Here is a 22,907-nt window from a genome sequence, read left to right on the forward strand (position 1 = left end):
AGTCTGTGATAGGGAAACTCCCAAATGACAGTACAACTTGCTAATTCAAAATACAATAACCAGCACGAGAGGGTAGCTAGCAGAGTCTGAGCCTGTGCCAGTACCTGCCATTGCAAAGGCAGCTAAATGGGAGCTGGGGCTTTGCGCTGCTCACTGAAAACACATTTTTCTTCCTTTCTGAGGAAGGATATATCATTTTTAGCATGTTCTTAGTTGGAGGAGGCAAAGAACAGGATGTTAATTCAGAGTTAGACAGGAAAGCAAATGTGCTTGGATACTCTACAACTAAAGCTTGATTCCCAAAGGCTGTTATGCCTCCAGCACCACTGGGGAGAGCAGCTGCCCTGAGGTGACAAAGCTGTTACTTTGTCCAAGCCAGAGATGTCTAGCCAGCTTGCTGGAGACTGACAACAGCACTTTCCTAAGTTTTGTTCATGATTGTGGAAGGGAATACTATAATGCTTTTATTGCTATCTGTTGCCAGCAGGTTCCTAATGCTGATGACTGCATGGGACAGCTACTGGGAAGGTGCTGTGTTTCACTGCCCAGTGCAGACCTGGCAGGAGCAGGACACTCATGCCCTCATCAGCACTCTGCCTTGGGGCTCAGGGTGCAGGGACCACTGTCCAAAACCTGGCACAGGAGCTTGAAGAAAGAGAATGCTGATGTTCAATTTCTGAAGCTTTTTCAAGCACCTGTGTGAGCCGTGTTTTCATTTGCACCAGCAGCCCCATCAGCCAAGACAACAGAAGCAGGAGGTGTTTAGTTCGCTTCAGCAGGGACCATCCTGTGGCTTGCAGGTTACATCTCAGCCTGCATTTCGCTGGTGATCTGCCCTCACCTCCCTGCTCTTTCCAGAGCACCTGGGACCCATCGGGCGGGGGGATGCCACCTCCTGGCCGGTGGCAGGTGACACACACAGCACTTCAGAGCAGGTTTTGATTTGCACGTGGGTAGGGGTGAGCATCCTGCTGCTCATGCTGGCAGAGAAGTGGGTGCTGTGATCAGGAGCCATGGGAGGACCACGACTGCTTTCTGGTGGTCTGAGCTGCAGAAGTTCATGTACAAACTTCAATTGTTTCTGCTTTTTGATCTATTTTAAAAGCACCTAGCCAGTGGCCTTCTTGCAAGCAAGTGCAGCCTGGGTTGGGATGCAGTAGGTCAAGCCAGCCTGACATTTGCAGTGGCATGTATAGCCAGAGTGTGGTCTCCTAGAATGTTTAACCATTTATTTGGGCCCTTACTTTTTTAATTTCAAAAAAATGCCTTCTTGATTATAGCCCTAAAGTTTCATCTTTCAGTGCACATCTTTAACCAGTTTTAGACAAGTTCCATATTCAAAAGACTGCAGTGCTTCAGGCTTTCTCAGTCAGAGGGAAGGCAATGGGAGCCCTCTCCCCGTCCCAGTGGGCGTTGTCACTCACCCTGTATTTTTCAACCTTTTTTTGTTTGGAAATGTATCTAGTTTCCTTCTGAACTTTTTAAAGCTCCTTTCTTCACCGACAGACATGTAACACATTCCATATGCTCTCTTCCCTTTGGTCCGTGAGCTTTTCCCGTCTGTCTCTGATGGAGGGACATGCCAGGCTCCTCCTGTTGCCACTTAAAAGCTGGGAAGCGCCCTCGGTTCTTTAATAAAATTAAACAAAATTAATTTTGTTTCAAACACGCTCTCTCTTGAGCCGCACACGGCCTCGCTTTGCTCTGCTTAGGTGTTTGCATATTGTGCCGTATTGTTCCATCCATGCCAGGATATTATTTTTACAGCTGGCCGTGCCTTTGATACAGGGAAACGTGAGAGTTTAAAGGCAGCAGAGGGAGGGATGGATGGCGGGGGAGCCACCACAGCTGCCTGCGCCATCCCCGAGTGGGAGCTGCGCCTCACCGACTGCTGCGCAGAGCAGAGCACCAGCAGGGTGGCTGCCCGGCAAAGCGTGAGGGGAAAACGAGCCAAAGCTGATGCAAAATGAGCAGCTGGGCCTTGGGAGCACAAATGGGCCTTAATGAGCCTGCCCAGCCTCCCCTGGGCCCAGTTCAGCTCAGCCAGGGGCTTTGGTGCTGTCCGTGTGCCCCATCTCAGTTAAGTGCTGGCCAGGTCTTCTCAGGTGGGTCTCAGGCCCATGTTTTGAGTGCTTCCTTCTCCTACTGCTCCTGTCTAGACCCCTGGGTGGTCCTTGGGCCTGTCCCATTGCTGCTCTTGCTCTGGGGCTGTTGATGGACCTGTGCCCAACAGCGTGATAAATGGAGAGCCAGAGGAACGTGGTGCTGGTTGGGCCGGCTGGGGCTCTCCAGCGAAGCAAACAGGGCTTTGCAGCCACTTCCACATGAGTGTTTTTACAGCAGTGCAGAAGCCATCAAGCTGTGTGGTTATGGATTTCACTGCTCACTTGAGACCTATTAAAATAAGGTATTACATCCTATACGTGTGCCTGAGGCAGCAGGGACAGGTAAAAGAGGACAGATTTGGCATCAGACTGCAGTTGCCTTATCAAAGAAAGCAAAATAGATTTTTCTAATTTACAGATACTGTAGTCTCAGCTAAAAACTCACTTGCCTGTGCTTGTCAGCACTTGGGGTCTAAAATGTCACTTTTCCCTCCTTGAGAAAAGGAGTGGCAATAATCCTGTGGTGTTGCTTCACAAATGTCAATGCAAATGCATTGAGTACCGGTTTGTTTTTTCCAGAGACGTTCTACAGGCTCCTTGTTGCCAGTCTCAGGCTTTACCTGCCCTTTGTTTCACCTGTGGAGAGCAGAGTGGTTCTGGCTGGGCTCTCACCAGTGCGGTGTGCAACAGCACCTGTGAGGAACAACCTGGGCTCAGCTGGGCACACTTATCCAAATGAAAAAAAGGTAATTTTCCCCTTCATTTCCACTTCTATTGTGCTGCCTCTGTTGGGTGTCATCTAATTTTTGGCTGCAAACCATACTGTGCTACCACTTCCCATGTTCTTGCCTCAATTCTCTCACAGTGAGGCAATGGGATCAGCCACAAAATCCCTGCTTCCAGGCCTGCTGTTGGATGAGTTGGACAATACTTTCTCTTCCCTGGTTATGCCATTTTCCTGTGGTTTCCCTCAATTTCATCTCCTTGTGAGTCTCATATGCTGCTGTTTGTCTGCCTCAGCGCGCCCACAATGACCTTGCTCCATCTTTTTGTTTTCGGTTTCACTGGCTGTGAGTTATTTCACTTTAAATTAGTTTATGTATTTTTGTTCTGTGTTGTTTATTATAGCATCATGTTCTGTTTGGATAATGTCATGTTTCGGCTCAAAAGGCTTTAAAAGTTCAAAAAATGTAGCTGGAGACAAACTGTCTCTCCAGATTCAGTTTCTTCTGAGCATCAAGCAGACTGCCCTTGTCTTCACACCCGTGGGGAGCATCAGCTGCAGAGGGGAGACAAAGCCTGCCTGTGCCCAGGACATGGGCATTGAACAGGAGTGGTTCCTGCCCCTTGTGGAATTTGAGTGGAAACTCAGGCATGGGTGTCCTGGGGTGGCTTTATGACACTGGTATCCCCAGTCGTCTGGTTTATGTTATATATTAAGTTCTGCACCTTTAAGACTTGCTCTGAGGGTGAGAATGGGGGGAAGAAGAAGCATGCAGTTTGTGTTAAGGAAAAACATCACTCCCACACATCCCGCTCCTGGACTGTGGTGTCTGCAGCACGGACAGACAGCGGGACAGAGCTTCTCTCTGGCTTTTAGTTAGTTTTAGCTAGCTGAGGCAGAGGAGTTCTCTGGACCTTTGTTTTTTTTCCTTTTCTTTCTGTGCAAGCCTGCTCTGGACTGAACACCCTGCCAAACCCCGGGAGCTCAGGCCTGTGGCCCGCCGGGGCCTGGGCCTCGTCACCATCCAGCGCCAGAGGGACTGATAAGAACCTGAGTGAGCTGAGCTACACCACATGAAAAGGACTTTTTCTTCCTAGATTTGCCATCCCATCAAACAGCAAGAGGTTTTATTATTTAATATTATTCAATTTCTGTTAAATAAACAGCTTTTTCCACTTCTCTCCAAGGAAATTTTTTTCCTTTCCCAGACCAGTTGAGGTGGGGAGGGGTCATTTGAATTTTTTTCCCTGGGGAAACCCCCATTTGGAGTTTTTCTCCCAAATTTGCCCTAAATTAGGACAATGAGCAAGGTGGTCACTTCCATGGTCACTGGAGCTAAGTGGGTGGCAGGAGGGTGGCTGAGCTGCAGACTGGCGTGACACATGGTGGAAGTGCATGTGTGTTCTGGATCCTTCTGCTGCCCAAGGGCCCAAGCAGGACTAAACTTGGTTGTGCTACAGCCCAGGAGAAGCACGAGGCTTGGCAAAGAGCACTGGTGGAAATCTCACCCAGCACAACAGGCAGACCTAAGTGGCTCAGCAATGCTCTTGTCCTGCTTCTTCTGCCTGGAAGCTGCTGGTACCTGAGGTACTTGGGGCATCTTCTTGGGCCAAAGGACCTCTGAAGCCACCACCAGCATTTGGGGTTGAGGCTTCCCTGCCAGGCTTATCTATTTTTTCAGTTTTAAACAAAACTACAGCTTGTGGTTTGAAGGTAGGCTGAGAGTGCTTCTCCTTTCCTCTAAAATTTCACATCCTCATGCTGAAGTGACAGCTGAAAAGAGAACAACAGCAAAAAGCTTCCAGATTAATGTACACAGACAAACCAAAAGCCAAGCAATGAGGTTCACTCCTTCCTTGTGCCTGCCATCAAGGCTTTTGCTTGCGTGTCTCCATGATTCCTATAGGTCCCTTCCAACTCAGAATATCCCGTGTCTCCAGCAGCTCCCAGTGAATGCTGCTGAGGTTGGAATATGTTGTCATCTCCTGCCCCAACCCTGCAAGTGCCACCAGGTCTTAGAGGTCCCACAGGACTGTGCTTCAGCTGGTGGCCTGTCATTCCCACCACTGACACAAATGTCCTCTTTAAGCAAAGCAAGAACTACAGGATGCCCCCCCTTTGATATTTACCATTGCAATTTTCTGCTAAGCTGCTGTCTCCTCCTGTCCTACTTAATGCTCTTTTATTGTTGCAGACAGGGGGGCTGGATGAAAGCAGTCCAGGTGTAGATGTCTAGCACCATTTGAGGAAACTTGGTACCCCCCAGCAGGCCTTCAGCTGCCTCTCCAGGGATGTGGATGTCTCCTGTATGTCTTGAAGCCTATTTTCTGTCTCTGCATTGCTGCCACCAGTAGCTGTGGGTGGCTCTGGTGGCAGTGAGAGACCCAGGGGCAGGCAACTGAAGGAGGCTCTTAGTGCACACCCTTTAAGGGGGGGATGTGGACATGATTTTCTGAGCCCGAGAGAGTTTTCAGCCTGTTGGTGGCTAACCTCTGGCTGCTGTGATTGAATCCACGCTTCTCTTTTGTGTCCACTAGTGACAGGGGACCAATAAGCAAAATGATAACCATCCACTGATTACCAATTTTATTTATTTTTATCGAATTTCCCCTCAGTTGCACTACCTACAAATGGAATTGCATCCAAAGTGACACACACCTGCAGGAGTCTGATAGCCAAGCTTGACACCACCACTTCTGATGGGGCTCCCCTCTGTCTCTGGTGTTATGCATTCCCCTTCTCTTTCTAGTGCTTTCTCCTTTCCACTCTAACACTCTAAACATGGTCCAGGAAGAAGGGTGAATGCAGCCATGTGCATCATGCTCTGTCCTACTCGGAGGGAAAGCTGTCCTAGTCTCCCAATATCCAGCTGTGGGGATGTTTGTGGCATGGGGCTTCTTTCTTTCTCCTTCTGAGTTTACAGACCATGACTCAAGGAGGTAGTTACACTATGTAGACAGGTCTTAAGATTCTTAAGTTATCTGAGCACTTCAGAATTCTTTTTATAATTACTTTCACTGCTCCATGAGACAAAGAAATGCTTTTGTCCCCCACTGTACTGATTGTGAACAGCAGTGTGAAGCTGAAAGCGTAAATCCTCTTGTCTGCAGCAGGCATTTGCTCTAGGAGAAATGTGTCCAGCTGGTGTCAGCAGCCCAGAATCCGTGCTCCTGAATGCAGTGTGTTTGATGGCTGTGGGATGGGGCTCACAACAGAGCTCGGCCACATGCAGCTGATGCCTCTGCCCCATGGTGCACAAGAAAGACTCGTGGGGGATGTGAGGGTGGGTCACAGTGAACATGAAATGGTTGACTTTGTTTCTTGGTGTAATGAGAAAAAAAGAGAACAGAGTTGCTACCCTGGACTTGAGGAGAGCTAACTTTAGGCTGTAGGGAGCTATTCAGCAGGGTACTCTGGGAATCTGCTTCTGAGGGCCTCAGAGTTCACAAGTGCAGGTCAATTTTTAAGAATCACTTTTAAGATGTGCAGGATCAAGCAATGTCACTTTATACCACCACTGCAGAGAGTGGAGGGTGTAAGTGGGGCTGAAGGGCCACCTGTGCTGAAACTTGCAGGTGTTTTGCCACTGTGAGCTGTTCTTGCTCATCTTGGTGAGTTTCTGCCCAGAAACCTGTGTAACAAACCAGGTGCCCTTGTCCCTTAAGCTTAGTCTCCTCTTGCCCTCTCTGAAACCTGGATAAATAAAAGCTCCTTTAAGGGTCAAAATAAAAAATTAGAAAATAGCTGTTCTCTAGGCACAGCTGACATTTCTCTTTTACCATAAATTGGTGGTGGCTTTTGCAAAGGCTTCCAAAATCTTATCCTAAGAGGAGCTGGGTTGTGCCTATAGGACTTACAGGCAGCTTTGCCATGTGCCATGTCTGAAATGCAGCGTTGGCTGCGCAGGCTCAGCTGGCCAGAAACAGAGGGCAGAGTTAGCCCTGACTTCCTGGATGGGGAAATGAGTACAACAGTAATTGGCTTTATTCCCTACTGCCTCCAGTCTGCCTCACAGAGGGGTTTTAATGCTCTTAGTCATGGCAATTGCTCCTGCAAACCCAGGGTTGGTGATTTTGTGAGTGGGAACCTCAGCACTCATTTGCTTCCCACTCAGGGTCCCTTTGCCAGTGTACCCCCTGCCACTGCCAGTGCTGCTTCCTTGGCTGTGTGTGGTCCTTTTGCCAAGTCCCAACATTTTTTATTTTTGGTTAACATCAGAATGGAGCTGCAGAATAATTGCTCTTTCACTTTGCTGCTAAATAGGCCACACTGCTTGTCTGCATAAATGTTCTCTTCATGCATGCTGTCACTCTGCCTTGCATGCTTCTTGGAGGGGGAAAAAAACCCAAACCACTTAATTTTTCCAAAAAGATGCCTTTTCTTCCTTGTGAATTGCCCCTATTCTGTATGATAGCCAGCAATTGGCCCCGAAGGATGAATACTAAGCTGCTTTGCCAAGGTGCAATTCAGCCATAAGGCATCCCATATATCCAGGGCTGTCCTGTGAGACCTTTCAGGCAGAGGATTGAAGCCAGGGCGAGGCCACCTCAGCAGTCCACCCCACTCAAGTGCTTGACCTTAAAGCCAAAGCCTGGTTTTAGTTACTGGAGTGCAAATCCCAGTAAGACGGGTGGACGAGCTGCAGATGCAAGTCAGTCTGCTCCAGGATGAAAGCTTTTGCTATCAAGCTGTTCAAAGGGAAACATCCTGAGGCTGAAAACTGCTGGTGTGCACTGGCTCCTGCTCCAGAGGCTGGCCACGTGCCTAGGCTTGCCTCAGACCCACAGGGAGCGAGGGATGGATGGATGGATGGATGGATGGATGGATGGATGGATGGATGGATGGATGGAGGCAGAGAGTCCCTGGGGAAGGGTACAGAGGAACAAGCCAGGCTTTGCAAGGCTGGCTGCAGATCCCCTGCCCTGCTTGCCCCTGCCTCCCTGCCCAGAGGCAAATGTGTTTGCCTCAAATGCGACAGGACTTGGCCAAGAAATGCACAAAACTCTGGCTCTGCCATGAAGCAGAGCACCAAAGGATTTGCCCTCCTTGCTGGAGAACTTGCCTGCAGAGATCATGCAGCTGATCATGTCTAATAGTGTTGATGTGACCTGATTACTTATCAGAATAAAAGCCAGCTCGGCCTTCAGTCCTGGTCAGTTTTACTGCAATGTTTTCTCAGGGCACGGAGGCCACCCTGAAGGAAATGTGTGGAGAAAATTGGACCATGCACCCCACTGGGCTGAAGCCTGTGCCACTCTTGCAGAGCTAAGGTGGAGTTTGCTACAAAAGGAAAAGAGAAAAAGGAGGTGGAAGTCAGAGCTTGGGGGAAAAGGAACCATGTGGAGGAGAGAGGATGCATGTGGGAGCAGCACCCGTGCCTGGAGGGGCAAGGAAAGCAGGATGTGAGAGGCTTGCCTGACGTGACTCCGCATATCTGGAGGGAAAGAGGAGCGGCACCAAAGTGGAGAGGCCTGAGATTGCTGCTGCAGGCTGTGCTTTGCTTTGCTTTGCTTTGCTTTGCTTTGCTTTGCTTTGCTTTGCTTTGCTTTGCTTTGCTTTGCAGGCACGGAGGTAAAGGCAAGCACAGGTTTCGCATTTTAAAATGGTGAAGAGGAACGTAAGGGCTTAAGAGACATCATGAGACTCCTGTGCAAGGCTTGCAACCTCTTCCATCATCCACAGCTCACTGTAGACTTCTGCTCCAGACTGACCTAGCTCTGCTAGAGTGGTAATCAGGTTGGATTTTGTCCTACTTCTCTCAATAAAAGGTTGTTTGGGAACCTCCCTGCTCTGACAATTAGGAACCAGCTAAGAAGAAGGGAGCAGCCATGTGGGATCAGCTTGGAGGATCCTTCTGAGTATCATGTGCATTAGCCAGTACCATATTTTAGTGGGAAAAGCAAGACCTCTTAAATTTAGAGAACCTAGATTATAACCAAAACAAACAAATCTTCAGCCACTCTGGAAGAAAATACGAAGCATTTGTGAGGCCACATCTAAGTGTGTCCAGTTGCAGGGTCCTTGGTACCAGAGCAGGTCCAACAGAAGGATATGGCATACAAGGAGAGGACAAGAGAGCAGGTTTGTCCACCCTGAGGAAGGGAAGGCTGAAAGGAGACTTCAGTGCTGTGTGACATTACCTTGTAGGAAATGCAGAGCCAGACTCACCTTGGAAGTGCACAGTGAAAGGATGAGAGGCACCAGATAGAAGTTATGTACAAGGAAATCCCAATTAAACATTAGCAAACAACTTTCACAGGGTTGGTGGTCAAACAGTCTCCTGCAGGGATGCGCAAAGCTCTCCCAACAAATGCTTACTCCGACTTTAAAGCTTAAAAGTGTTTTGGGTATGGATTGGGTCAGACAGTCCCTTCTGACCTTACTTATTGTCTGACTCCATGTATTGTTTATAGGTATACCTGAATTTTTTGTTTCATTTATGTTTACCTGTAGCCCGGGTAACAGTAAGTGTAATCACCTGTGTCCAACATCTCTTGTAATAAAACCCCATTTTCACTTCCTTGTGGTACTACCAGGTACCACCCATTTATGCTGAAATTGCCAGTGAAGCTCTTTGTGCACCATCTTTTTTTTCATGATGACATCCCTTTCCCTTTGCTGTTCCAGTTCCCGTGCTGTATTTCAAAGGATGACATTTCTGACAAAGCCATGAGCAAGAGCCAGCTGGTGGGGTGGAAGCCAGGCAGCACCTCCAGCAGATGTGGCTGACAGGGTTATCAGGGTTGGTGCTCCAGCTGTGCAGATGATCAAGGTTCACATGAGCTCAGCTCCTGGGTCTCCCTTCTGTGGTGGTCCTTTTTCCCAGACAGTGACACGGCCAGCCACGTGTGGGTGTCTCTGGGTGCAGCAGGGGTTGGTGGGAGCCCTGCTCTCACAACATCTCCAAAACCCTGGACCCCAGGGGTTTGTTGGCCAGAGGGTGCCTGTGGTTTGTGCAGTGGCTCTGTATCCACACCCTGGGGACAGAGTCTGGCCTCTTGGTGTCAAGGCCAATCAGGCAATTACAAACCAAGGTGGAACACCAGGTCCAAAAGGAAGTAGGTCCTTCCCCTCTGCTACCCACAGAAAGCCAATTGCTCTGCATTCATCGCTCTCTGAAGCCAACAGCACCATGCTTGGTTAAAATGTCTGTGACCTCCACACCACCCTCTGTGATGCTTTAACTATATCAGGTGAAAAACATATCTCAAATGAAGCAGGTGGGGCTCTGGGCCATGAGCAAGCCCTTCAGCATTACTGTCCATATTGCCCTCTTTGCAGCCTGGCCTTTAATGCAGAAAGTGGCACTTAAAATGGACAGTCATACTCGAAGGACCAACACTCTCACTTGTGAACCCTACATGAACCCAGGAAAAAATCAATAAGGGGTTTAAAAAGACCAGCAAAATAGCATTTAATCTCCTCTGTGTCAGCAGATCTGCAGAGCAGGTTTAGGGTTGTTTTGCATCAGGGACTGAAAAAAAAAAAAAAAAAAAGCCACGTAGGATTGCCTGCAGGTGATTAGGTTTTGTTTTAAAACTTTAAACAAACATGAAAATCTTAGTATAAGCTTCTCTAAGATTAAGCACTCATGAACTTGGGAGAAAGAGCACAAGGCTGGGATTCAGGAGATTTAGGATTGCTGTCTTCTCCACCACTGTGCTACTTGGAGTGTAACTACGTCCTGCTTTGTTCAAGCCAGATTGTTCCACTGAAATCGGAAGGCATAAATTAACCTGGGAGCTGAGGACTTAAACACCATCAGGAGGCATTTGCTGGGGTTTCTCTCCACTGCTGCATGTGAGGCATTGCAAGAGCTCTGGGATAAGGACTGGTCCCTACATGTTTGTAAAATGATGAGCTCTGATCTTTATTGCTCTTCTCTGAGGGTCCTTATAAGGAGTCGTGTTGCCACATACCAGTTGTGGTGTCCACACTTTGTCTTTGTCTGGAGATACTGATCACAACTTGAGGTCTGTGGCTGCAAAGAGAGACAGCAATCAGTGACTGGGGTGGGCTCTGGTGTTGTGCAGCCAAGAGCTCCAAAGAAGCTGAAATGCTTTTTCAGGATGTGTGACTGGTGCCAGAGCCCTGAGCCTGCTGGGAGCCACTGGCAGCAGGGCACACACAGCCCCACTCTGTGCACAGCTCTTCATCCTTGTGTGCACAGGCACAGCCTGTGTGGGAGAAGGTACATCAATTAGGTGTTTCCTCCTTCTCCTTTTTTTTCCTTCCTTTTTCTTCTTTTTTTTTCTTCTTTTCCAAAACAAATAAAAAGTGTTGAGCTTGATGAGAGTAAAAAAACCCCATATTATGAGACTGTGCATTCCTGCCCCCAGTGAAGGCTGTTGCAGAGCTGGCACTCACCCTGTCCCACAGCTCATGGACAGTGGCACCTGACTTGCTTCCTTCTCTGGGTGGAGCTAAACCTCTTGCGTGGCAAAACCTCTGCTGACCCCGGGTACAAAGGTTGCTCAGTGCTTGTGTGTGGCCAACGAGAGCGGGTTTTCTCCTCCTCTTTTCATGTGACGTATACGGGAATGACCCAGGGTTTATGAATCCCAAACGGAAAACGTCAGGAGTGGAAAGCAGAGCTGGTCCAGAAGCCATGTTTCCATTTGCAAGAGTCATTTTGGGCAGTGGCCATTTGGGACTTTGGAGCAAGGGCTGTTCGTTTTTCCTGTGAGTAAAACAGCATCCACCTGTGCAGTGCAAACCAAAATCATCATTGTCACAAACCTGCTTCAGCTTCTGGCCTCAATTCCCTCACAGTCTGCAGGAAAAAGAGGCTTGTTCCCCGTTTGCCCAAACAAGCAAGTGGTGTTTGATGTGTGCGCACAGTCGGGCAGGAAGAGGGATGTGCGGTGTAGAATCCTCTTGTGCTCACAACACGGCTTGGATTGCACAGTTGTATCACGGATGGGGACAATACCAGCAATGTTGTGTAACAACAGAAGGTTTTGCCAGAGTTACACAACAGCTGGATCCCGTACTGTACATCAAGAAACTGTAACTGATTTATTCCAGGTAACAAAGCACACCCTAAACAGTGGAAGCTTGGTACATTACATAGACATCCCCCCCCTGCCCTGCAACTGTCCCAGTATAGATAATAATATTTTAATTTGTTTTGCATCAAGATTAATGTGCTTGGCATAAGTGAGGGAACAATGATAACCCTTCTGAACTACTGTGTGGTGTCTGCTCCAGTGGAAGGTGCAAGGTGCCTAATAGCTTTCCACAGAGACCTCATTTGTGAGCACAGGGAAAAAAGTCAAAGTGGCAGCAAAATTCAAGTGTGTTGAATGATGGTAACAACTCCAAAAAGCATACTTCTACATGTGATCACAGTAAAACCTAAATTTTCCACTTTGAAATGCCAGGGAAAGCAATCCTAATCAAACCTGGCTTCTTCAAGATACACCAGACATATCCAGGGCCACCCATGCTGCCACTGGACCACAACCCAGGCAAATTTAAAAAAAAAAGAAAAAAGTTTTATTTTCCTGTTAATCTGGTTTATATAGAGAGGTATGATATAGAAGAGCCCTGATGATCTCTGTCTTAGAATCCTTTTCCAGTTGCTTCTAGAAAAATCCTGCTGTAAATCCCTTGCAGCTGCAGCAGGGTAGCTCTGGGATACAGATGAGGTTGCCATCTTCTGCCATGTCCCCATAGGCTCTTCTAGAGGACAACCACCTCCAGGCAGAGACACCTAAGTTCAGCTAGGAGCCTCACAAGACCAGGCTAGGAGGGCTGAAGACTCTTCTCTACATAACACACATTGCAAGGCTTTTGGCAGATGTGCTGTGGCTGACACAGTTGCTGTCAGCAGCCTCTGCCCTTGCCACAGAAACCCCCTGTAAGGAAGCCCTGGCCACAAATACAGATCTGGTGATGGCTCCAGGGAAAACAGAAATAGATTTCTGTTGTACATGGGAAGTCAGAAAGAAGTACTGCAGTCAGGTTAGGAAAGACCAAGAAAGAGGCCACACTCATGATTGAAGCATTCAGCCACTAAATGCACTGTTAAGGTGCTGATGTCACAAGGATGGGGAAATCCACATCTGTGATATGATGTTTACTTGGCTCTGGAGCTGTAGCATGAAACTGGTGCAGATGCTATGAATTGAAAGTGTTCATCAGGACTTACACATTACTGCAGTGAAAACCAAAGTCAGGAGTTGTCCCCCATCACAAGAGTGGGTTCACACAGTCATGAGATTTCATCTCTTGCTTTCAGTGTCTGCATTTTATATCAGCTCCCCGTGATTACATGAAGAATACAGCATGATTTTATAGCACAGCCTGTGCTTCTCATAAAATCTCTTGGCAAGAAAGAATTTTTCTCCTGATACACAGTGAAAACAGCAAGGCTTTTTCTATAACCACAAAATAATTGTTCTAGATCTACTACTGAACCAAGCTCTTTCTCTTTATGTCCTTTATTTCTTGGCAAACAGTGATCACTGCAATGAAAAATGTTTGAAAGGCAAAATCTTGTGATAGAGTTTATCCAATATATTTTTGTGTTCATGGGGCACATTACTGACAATTGCTCTGTGCTTCATGGCAAGTCCAGAGAATAGTAAACTATTAGGATAGAGACGTTTCCATTCCAAAAAAAGAGCATTTATGCCCCTCAGTCAGAACCTGGCTGTACTTACCAAAGCTGGGCAAAAGAAATAGTCGTCCATACATTTTGTAAAAGCTTTGGATCTTTTTTACTTCCCTGCAATTTTTTAATTCTTCTTAAGAGAAAATAAGTGCAAAGCCCCTTTCCAAATTCTGAGATCTGATTTTTTTTTTTTTTTCAGAAGCAGCACCAAGCCAGAGTAGGACATTACCAGCATTCATGGCATCCCAGTCAAAATCTGCACCCTGCATCAGGTAAGCCAAATTCCCATTAGCACCTGAGGTTCAGCCAGCAATACAATTCCTGTTTCCCTTTCTGTCCTTTTTCTTTGAGCTGATTCACCGCCTCTGTCACCCCCACACACTGGGTCAGCCTAAGGACTGGGGCCAAAGGAAAGAATTATCTTCTGAGCTGGTACCCAGAGGAATGCCTTAGGTTCATCTGCCAGGAGCGGGAGGCATTGCTCCTGATGCAAAAGAAGTTCTACAGTTGCATGTGTGGTATAGAGAAGTTAGAGAACCGCCCTCGTGTTATAATTACTTGGCTTCCTTGTTAGCCTCTTTTCAAGCCCTAAATGACCCAGATGGAAAGAACAGTGCCTCTGCTTTGCTCACCCACAACCAGGAAGGAAACAAGTTTAAACTGTGTGTGTTCTGTCTGAGGCAAAGGGAAGACTCGTGCCCCCAGAATTACTCCTAATAGGACTAAATAGTGTTTTGCAACCAGGCTCTGGGCAAGCAATGAGGTGCCGTGGGGAGGTTCTGCTGCATGCTACCACCAAAATGCCAGCGTGCTTTTGCATGTATCATGCTATTGTTATTGTTATAATGGCAATTAATGAGCTGTAAACAAATTATATGTCTCGATACAACCCTTTAATGAGCTGAGGTGCATACCTACTGGTAGGTAAAAGGTAAAACAACAGCACTAGACAAGTTTCTGGAGCCATTACAAGTCATTTGCAAGTGCAGGCACCTGAGTTTTGCAATCTCACTCATCTTCATTTCCTTCGAACTCTGCATCTTGCCAGCGACAGCAGGCTCTGGCTTCTCTTTTGGAAAGGTTTGCCTTTACTCAGCTCTCTTGTTCTGGCTGTGCTTGTGCAAGCATAGACAAATGTTTAACTCCATTGATATTTCTAGCCTGGAGTAAAAGAGAAAAGCAAGTCTTTTGTGGACAGTGATTATTATTTTCTCCTAAATTTGCCCTTTTAATTATTATGTGAAGAAATTAGGGTTATATTTGCCTAAGGGTGCTACTTTTGTACGTGCTTTGCAAGTGCCTGCTGCTCTAAGCTTTATTAGGCAACTTTAGCAAATCGGAGCACGTTCCTGAGCCCTCGCCACTTATCCCGCAGCCTCATGTTTTTGTGATCTGCCCTAGGCGCCGGGAGCTGCCTGGCAGAGAGCTCAGAGGGACCCTGAGAAACAAAAATGAGAGCAAAGGGATGCACTGGGCAGGTGCCTGCTAAGCAGGACCCCTCGAGCCCGGGCTGTGGCAGCCAAAAAGGTGTGTGGGTTCCTGGCAGGCAGCTCAGGGAGGGGGGACAGGGGCACACAGGAGATGTCGGGAGCCCCAGCCTCGCTGTAAAGAAAGAGAAATCCACGTGCCAGCAAACTGCTGTTGAGTAAAGCAGCACACCTGCAGCAGGATGCCAGGGAAAAAGAGCCTGGCAGTGGAAAGGCACACTGCAGGATTGAAGGGATGAGGCAAGGCAGTTTGTCCCAGGACACTGAGTCCACGGGCCCTGAACAAGCACAGGCTCCTGCATCGCAACGCAGCCCAGCAGAAGGAGCGACCTGGCCCTACAGGTCGTGGGCACCGCATGGACCCAGAGGCACAGCAAGCCCCTGGCACGCCGAGGGTGGCATGAGAAAGCCTGCTCTGGCACAGTGCTTGCTGGCTTCATCTCCCTGGGAATCTTGAAGCCCTTTTGAATCGTGTTTTGGGGAGGAAAAAAAAAGCCCAGCACAAGACAAAACCAACCTTCCAGCGCTGTGGCTTAGAGAAATTATGTGAGCTCGGCTGATCTTACCAGTGGGAAATGCTGTCTTCTCCCAGAGCAATGTCTGCTATGAGAAGGAAAAAAGTAGGATGAAAAAAGGGTTGAAAAAGAAAAGGGGGAAACAAAGAGATCATTTTACAGTAAGGGTTTAGGAATGTTTACCTACAACAGCAGCTCATGCCACATCCAGGGTGAGCAGGGGCCAGATGCTGGGTTTCTGCTTGTACACGGCTGCAGGTGCCTTGAAATGGGAGCAAAACCCTCTTCCAAACCAGGCTTTGCCATTTGGGGAAAGACGGGTACACAAACCGTGCAAAATGTAGGTCAGGGCCACGGGTAAGTGCTGGGGTGCTCTGCAGGGACCTGTGTGATGGACTAACCAAGTCGTACAAAGAGAAAACATATCAAGATCCCGTACAGCTGGCCTCAGCTTGTATCACTCACTAAATATTTGATGAATGCTAACTGCTTAACCTACTTTACTCCTCTCGCCTACCGCAGTGTTGACTGTCTCCTCCATTTTTTCTCTATTATTGATGAATATTTGAGGAAGACCCTGTCTCACAACAAAACCGTGATCTTAAATGTGAGATAAAAAAGGAAACACTAAAAGGGAAGGTAAAACAGACAACCCCAGAAAGAGGAAAGCAATATTCAGGAAAAGAAAAATATAAATTGAGTGGTGGGGCACTATCACCATTTTACAGTAGAACGGAAACCAGAAAAATCTGGTGATGAAAGTATGTGGAGAATCACATTAATCTTCTGTCCCTTTCTAAAAAAAAAAAAAAAAAAAAAAAGCAAAATTGGCTTCACCCTGGGAATTGCACAGGCATGAATCTTGCTGCTATAACTATATGGAAGAATTGCCAAGGAACTGCATTTTATATGAAATTGCTCACTGTGTAATTTTAAAGTTCTGTACTAATTCGTGCAATATCTAGCTTTGCCACCATAAATATTCATGAAGGAGAGAGAAAAGTGGGTGCAGGCAGGGCTCCATGTGGCAGAAGGGTTTTTATGTGACAGGGACCTCAGTAAGGTCACTCAGTGCATGGTTCTCCTCCTCCTGCAGAGAGCAGAGATTGCTGAGCCAAGGTTCTCTATGGCCTTATCAAAATCAGGGAAAACAGATGAGGAGCAATAAAAATAAAGCACAGTTATATTGGATGAAGTCCCACAACAGCCCTTGCTCCAGTATTTCAGAAGCCAGGGTTCAGTTTAATCAAGCATAGCTTTCCTGAGCAGAGCTGCTCATGGAACTTCCGAGGATGCGTACTGGCTGCTCCGTTAAGAGCCATTTTCTTAATTATTAACAAAACATGGTTGGCTTGTGCTTTTTGGTGAGCCAAAAAGGAGGAAGAAATAGGGGGTAGAGTGGCAGAGAGCAGCCACTGGCTGTTTTCAAAGGTTATGTCAAATACCTGCACCCTGGCATTCCTGTTACCTGTCTCTCCCTGTGCTGCCTCGGGGATGCCTCTGCTCCCCAGTTTGAAACAGCACAACAGCTCTGGCATTAATGGTATGACTGAGCACTGAGTTTCTGTAGGGCTGATTTATGCTGCAGGAAAGTGTTTTTCACCCTGAACCAACTCCTCTCAATGAAACAGCATTGTGAGATATTGGCCTCATCAGTCCTGCGAGCTGGGGTGGGACATGGTGGGCCAGGGATGGCCACATCCCCGTGTGTCTCTGAATGCACAAATCTCTTGTGCTGGCTCCACGAGCAAAGCCTGGACCACGCTGTTTCCATGAAATCTGCTGATCTACTGTTCTATTTTACTACAGTGACACATACCAGGGAATGACTCACTTATTTGCTCTCTAAAACCTTTTATTCTTTAATTGTTGCAGTCTTCCATCCTCAGCACAGGAGGGAAATGCCCAGGAAGAGGACACCTGGCAAGCCAAGCACATACAAAGCATTTCCCCAACATGCAGGGGCAAGCAAGGGCCAAGGCGTAAACCAAGAAGGGATTATCAAGGGACACCAGGAACCACATTTGAATGTGAATCACATCAGGAATCCCATTCTATGACTCTATGATCTCAAATTCCTGAAACAGGAATGCTTTCATCACGCTCCTTTCTGTAGAAGAAGTGTTTAGCACCCTTGGTTTCTACTTCTCTTCCCCAAAACACCAGTTGCATGGGGGTAGGTAGGTAAGACGAACACCAGCAGCACCAGTGGGAAGGATGGGTGACTCTAACAAGGGAAGAGTTCATGCAGAAGTTAATTATTTGCAAATTGGCAGTGATACTTTGACCTCAGATACTTGAAGATCTGGCTAATGGCACCTTTGGGCCATGAGTAGTTAGTTGTCTGCAAGACTTGATGGAGGATGAGTCAAACTGTGACTTGGTATGGAGATGGACAAATAAGGTGACTGCCTTTAAAACTTAGGGCAAAGAAGAAAACTGGCCAGCTTCATGTCAATGCCCTGTAAATACTGGAGCAAATAATCAAATATGGACTAATTCACACTTGGTGATAAAAGGAATGAGCACTAAATGAGCTAAAGCAAATTTATGGCAACCATCAGTCTTTTAGAAAGGAGAGGCAGTAGATGTCACATATCTTGTCTTCTTAGTGCTTTTCACAGTGTCTCTGATGCCATTCTCATCATAAGTAAGCTCAAAAGAGATATTTACAAGAGGCTGACACAAGGCATGTCAAATTGTAGCAAGAGGGTGAGTGACAGCAGGTGCAGTGGCTGTACCAGGAACAGCAGGGCAGGCTGATACCAGGGCTGGCATCATCACTGATGGGATGCCAGTGATGTTGCTGAGGGGACACTGTGCTGGCCTAGGGGGAAACACAGGATGCAATTCAGAATGGGAACAAGCTCCTGTGAGACGGTGCTAATAGGCAGGAGCAATGGACAAATCCAGTCAGGCAATAGCCTGAGACAAAGGCAAACACCACACTGTGGTGTACAAACAAGGGTATGGCTCACAGGGTGCAGGCACAAGCCCTTTCCTCTACCCTGCTGCAAGTGAGGCTGGTTTTGGGGTATGGCTCTCCCAGAATGAGAGCACCCCAGCTGGACACAGGGGCAGCCATGTGGCTGACAGGAGGCCTGGAGAACATCACCTATGAGGAAAGTCCAAAGGCATTGCCTTTGTTCTGCCTGAGGAAGGCAAGAAGGGTACTCAACACGTGGGGCTGCAAAGCAGAAGGCAATTATTCTGCTCTCTGCCTGTGGGGCAGCAAGGCAGTTTCGGGTTAGTCACTGGGAAATAATTATAGCTGGTCAGGGCAGTGGGGCAGAGGACAGACAGCAGCCAGACATGGAGGCAGTGGAGCCTCTGTAACTGCATATCTAAAAGACAACCTGTTGGAACAACAGGGGTACACTTTATATATTATTGTTGACATTATAATGTAAGTAATATTTTTGTACGGCATCTATAATACTCTAAGCCAGTAAGAGACAGTAAATATCCCACTGGGATCCCTTCCAGCCTTCATTCTTCACTGAACACAGCTCAGACTGAAATTCTACATGTTTCATATCACTTGTAGGAGAAAAATCACCCATGCAGAGCTCAGCACGAATGCCAAGTAGGAAATGTCCCCCATTACAGTGAACTAGTCCACATTCTTCAGGCCGAAGGACACATCCAACTTTGGGGTGGCTTCCACAGGCTCCAGAGAGTCAAGATCTGTAGAGAGTTAACAGCACCAAAGCAAAATCTGAACCACCCCTAAGTACTAAAACAGCACAGGCCAGGGACCACGAAGAAAGATTTGCCTACAGATCAAGGAAGTAGCAAAACCAGTATCCTTTTGGGCTGGGGGATCCTAGGGCAAGCTTTGCACATACTTTCAACTGCATCCCCCCCACCTTTCTGAACAAGCCAACACAGAGTTGAAGTCCTCACCTAAGCTAGAGCTTTAGGAGAAACAAAGTAATTTGTGACTTATACCATAGGATGTCCATGGCTTTCTCTTCTCCTGGCCCTGTGCCTGAGGCAAACCAAATCTGAAACTTGATTTGGAGGGCAGTGTCAGATGTTCTAGTTTGCTACAAAGGGACTGATGGCAGGAAGAAGTACACTGAAGATCTTTATAGTTGTGGCCTGTGCAGCACTGACTTGTATGTCCCTGTGAACAGCAAATCACACTCTAGGAATTACTCTTTGAGCCTTAACATTTTCATCAGCTATTGGAAGGCATTTTGATAATTACATCCAGCATAAGGAAAACATCTCTATAGCTACTCAGTAACTAAGATACTTTGTCAACACAGAAGTGACAGGGTTCTGATTGCCTAGTTAGTTACTTGAAAAAAATTGAATTATTTGCTACAGAGTCCTTCGATATATTGTATTTGCTAATGCTGCATTTCAGTGCTACAGCCATGGAAATCAAGATGATTTAATAGCCTAGAGCTTGTCACGTTTGCATCATGGAGGAGCTTCTTTAGAAAAAAAAAATAATGCTTGCAGGGAATACTTTATATACATAAAGTATATTTTATTTGATGGCAAATTAAATGCTCAATCAGAAGAGACCAATACTGTAAAGTTACCTGTTATCATCTCCCAATTAATTTCCAAAGACGTGTCACTGTGCAGGAACTTGCATTACCAGGGGCATTTGAAGACCCCTGAGTTTATCCAAGTCAGGTTAAGAAAAGAAAATTCTGGTGAATATGGCAGAAGGAAAAGTAAAGGGTATTCACAAAGGCCTCCTTCTGTCTTGGGTCAGTGAAGTCGACTCCTCTTAAGCATCAAGAAAATGAAAGCTGTGCTGTGAGAAAACAGCTGTTTAGGAAGATCCTTTTAAACATAGATGCTGGCATACTGCTGGGAGCTTGGCTCTTTTTAATGTTTTGCTACTGCCTTTTGATTTATTATGTGTTCCGTTCTCCCCTGGCCCCCTGCCCACCATTTCAAAATGAATGAAAGAGATTAGCTGCGACAACAGCATGGGGAATGTGTGCACGAAAGAGGTGAGCCTAGAAGAATGAATCAAACCGCAGTATTGGATATTCTGCAGTTGGGTTTAATTAGGGTAATTAATTGTTGCTCTTTTGCAAGTGGAATGAAGTTTGCAAAGCCAAAGACAAGTGGCTCGATGGGGCTGGAGGGAGGGGGCAGAAGCCACCGGCTCCAGCTGGCGAGGAAAGCCCCTGTCCCTTTGGGCAGTGGCATTACCCTCCCTCGCTGCCCTCACACACCTTGCCACAGCCACACATTCCCGGGGCCAACCTGCTGCCATGGGCCTGGCCTGCAGCTCCAGGGGCTCACCCACATCTCCCTCCACCCCAGGGGTCCCCAGGTATCGGTGCTGTCCCGGTGCCAGTAGCAGCTTGGCCTTTTGGAAGGCCCTTCGTGAAAACTCCCCTTAATTGTCAGCAAGCATGGAGCATTATGCAAACAAATTTCACTGAAAATGAGGAAAAGAAGAAGCCATAGGAAAAGAAATTACAAGATCCCCTGCTGCTCAGAAGCAACTCCCTTGCTTTCTAAAGTAGGCTGCATAAATATTGATCTAGCCAGGATATGCCCTACATTCATTTGCACAGACATTATAAATGTGCTTGAGAATCAGAAATGAATCTTGTTTTCTGAGTGGTAACCATGTACAGCCAAGAATGTGTACAGATAATGCAAATCACAGTTCTCAGGCTTGCCACTTAAACATGGAGTCAGAAAAGGTGTTCTTGGGGGATGCAGGAGGAAAAGATCTTCCTTATTTGCTCATTTTCAGGTATTTCCATTAATCCCTACAAAGACCACTTAAAACATATGCCCACTCCAATTCTAACTATAATCTGTCATCTAACTAGTTTTCCGTATTTTGCCTGCTGAATTTATTTAGGTTACTGTTTCATAACCTCCTCCAAGCAAGGTGAGTTACAACCTTAGGCATCCCTCTAACTTTATGTCTCCCTCTGTCATTAACCTTCCATCTGGCTGAGCACTGCAATACTGCAGCTGGGAAAATCATATCATTAGGTTGCAAAAGCAGTAAGTTCCTGCACTAGAGAGCCACGGGGTGGCTTCTGAAGCACTGGGTGATTAATAATTAATATGTAATTGTTGGATAATCTGTTTAGACAGTCCAAGTGTAGGAAATATATGAGTATTTTTTCTGGAGAATGCTGCTACTAAAATAATAAAATTTTAACAAGCCCCCTCTTGTTATAACACTACTTAATAACAGAAATAGTGTAAAACTGCCACATCTTGCTATACATTGTAATGAAAAGTTCTGCCTTTTTACCAAGCAAAGTGTATGTGTTCATAAAGTAGAAGATGTGGCAAATGTTAGGTGACAGAGATAAGGAATTGCATGTCTAGATGGATTTTTAAAAGAAAATGACTGAACTGATTTTTAATATGTCATCTGCTTTTTTGAGCTACCATTTGGCTGATTCTTCTGCCAGTTTTATTGGCTTGACTCATTATTTTCAGTTATTTTCATCTCAATTTATGCATTCTAAATAACATCACCTTTACAGAAAGCATTTTAAATGGTTTTATGGCTGCAAAGAGAAAAAAAAAATCAAATTAAAAATGTAGAGTCCCTTTTCATAAACATAACTCCAGAACAATCAGATGCAGTAAGTGAATGGAATAGCCTTTAGGTGAAATGGTATCTTTAAAGACCTGGCAAAGGCAGGGAGAAAAGATGAGTCAAGTGATCCCTATTTCTTCTTATTACTTGCCAGGCTGACAGAGCTCATCACCATTGGCCTCGAAATGAAATAATTGTCATGCTGCATTTCAAGGCTGTGATTCAGGAGCTTCAGGATGTGCCTTTCTGTTTCACAACATTGTTATATATGGAGATACTCAACTATACTATGAGGATGCTGAACACAGAATATTCCTGCATTATACAAGTAGGATTTTTTTGAACTGTGACTGAAATACGCAGAACTTGATACCCTATCAATTTACTCTCTGTGACTAATGATTCTGCATTAAAATGCTGGATATTCTTATAATGGGCAGATGCTCCACATTATAAAACCTGTTTTGTTCAGCAGTACATTCAATGTGATTTGTAGCTACGGTGCAGAAGCAATCCAAAATGATAAATTTGCTTACTGGAGGTAGCCGTCAGGCTATACTAAGTGGAGGAGCAGAAGCACCAGCTTTCAGAAAGCAGTGGCTTCCAACAAAACAATTTCAGCCAAAGATATGGAGCTTAGAGAATAATGCAATGTTACAGCTGAAGTACCAGGATAATTGAGCCTATAACATCTGCTCTAAATGTAGTGACACCAAAAATAAGCCCTTCTGTCTGTGTTGTTGTTCCTTGTTAAAGCAGAGTGCAAATATGCAACATGACCCCAGCACATCAGGGAATTTGGGAACAGAAGCAGCTTGCTATCACAATTACCCTTCCCCTGCCAAAGAAGGAACTTTCTCAGCAAAAATATAACAAAGACATTGCTTGGGTTGTTTTCCAATAACTGT

At 46.4% G+C, this 22,907-nt stretch overlaps 1 protein-coding gene across 2 annotated transcripts; it reads left to right on the forward strand.

Annotated features, from left to right (window-relative positions):
• Positions 1-1,980: 1,980 nt before the first annotated feature.
• LOC111923983 (uncharacterized) lies at positions 1,981-21,715 on the forward strand. Of its 2 annotated transcripts, XM_086899366.1 has the most exons (4): positions 1,981-2,105; positions 2,685-2,851; positions 13,647-13,719; positions 17,325-21,715. In XM_086899366.1, exons 1-4 carry the CDS (start codon positions 1,994-1,996, stop codon positions 17,507-17,509), a joined length of 537 nt encoding a protein of 178 aa, XP_086755492.1. In that variant the 5' UTR covers positions 1,981-1,993; the 3' UTR covers positions 17,510-21,715. The 2 variants fall into 2 exon arrangements, 1 of the variants encoding a protein (XP_086755492.1); XR_002861393.2 differs by lacking the exons at positions 1,981-2,105; positions 2,685-2,851 and adding an exon at positions 12,949-13,031 and having other exon boundaries at positions 17,325-17,411.
• The last annotated feature ends 1,192 nt before the right edge of the window (positions 21,716-22,907 follow it).

The sequence above is a fragment of the Cyanistes caeruleus genome, chromosome 1, assembly GCF_971803275.1.
Source record: "Cyanistes caeruleus chromosome 1, bCyaCae1.hap1.1, whole genome shotgun sequence".
NCBI classification, from domain to species: Eukaryota; Metazoa; Chordata; class Aves; order Passeriformes; family Paridae; genus Cyanistes; species Cyanistes caeruleus.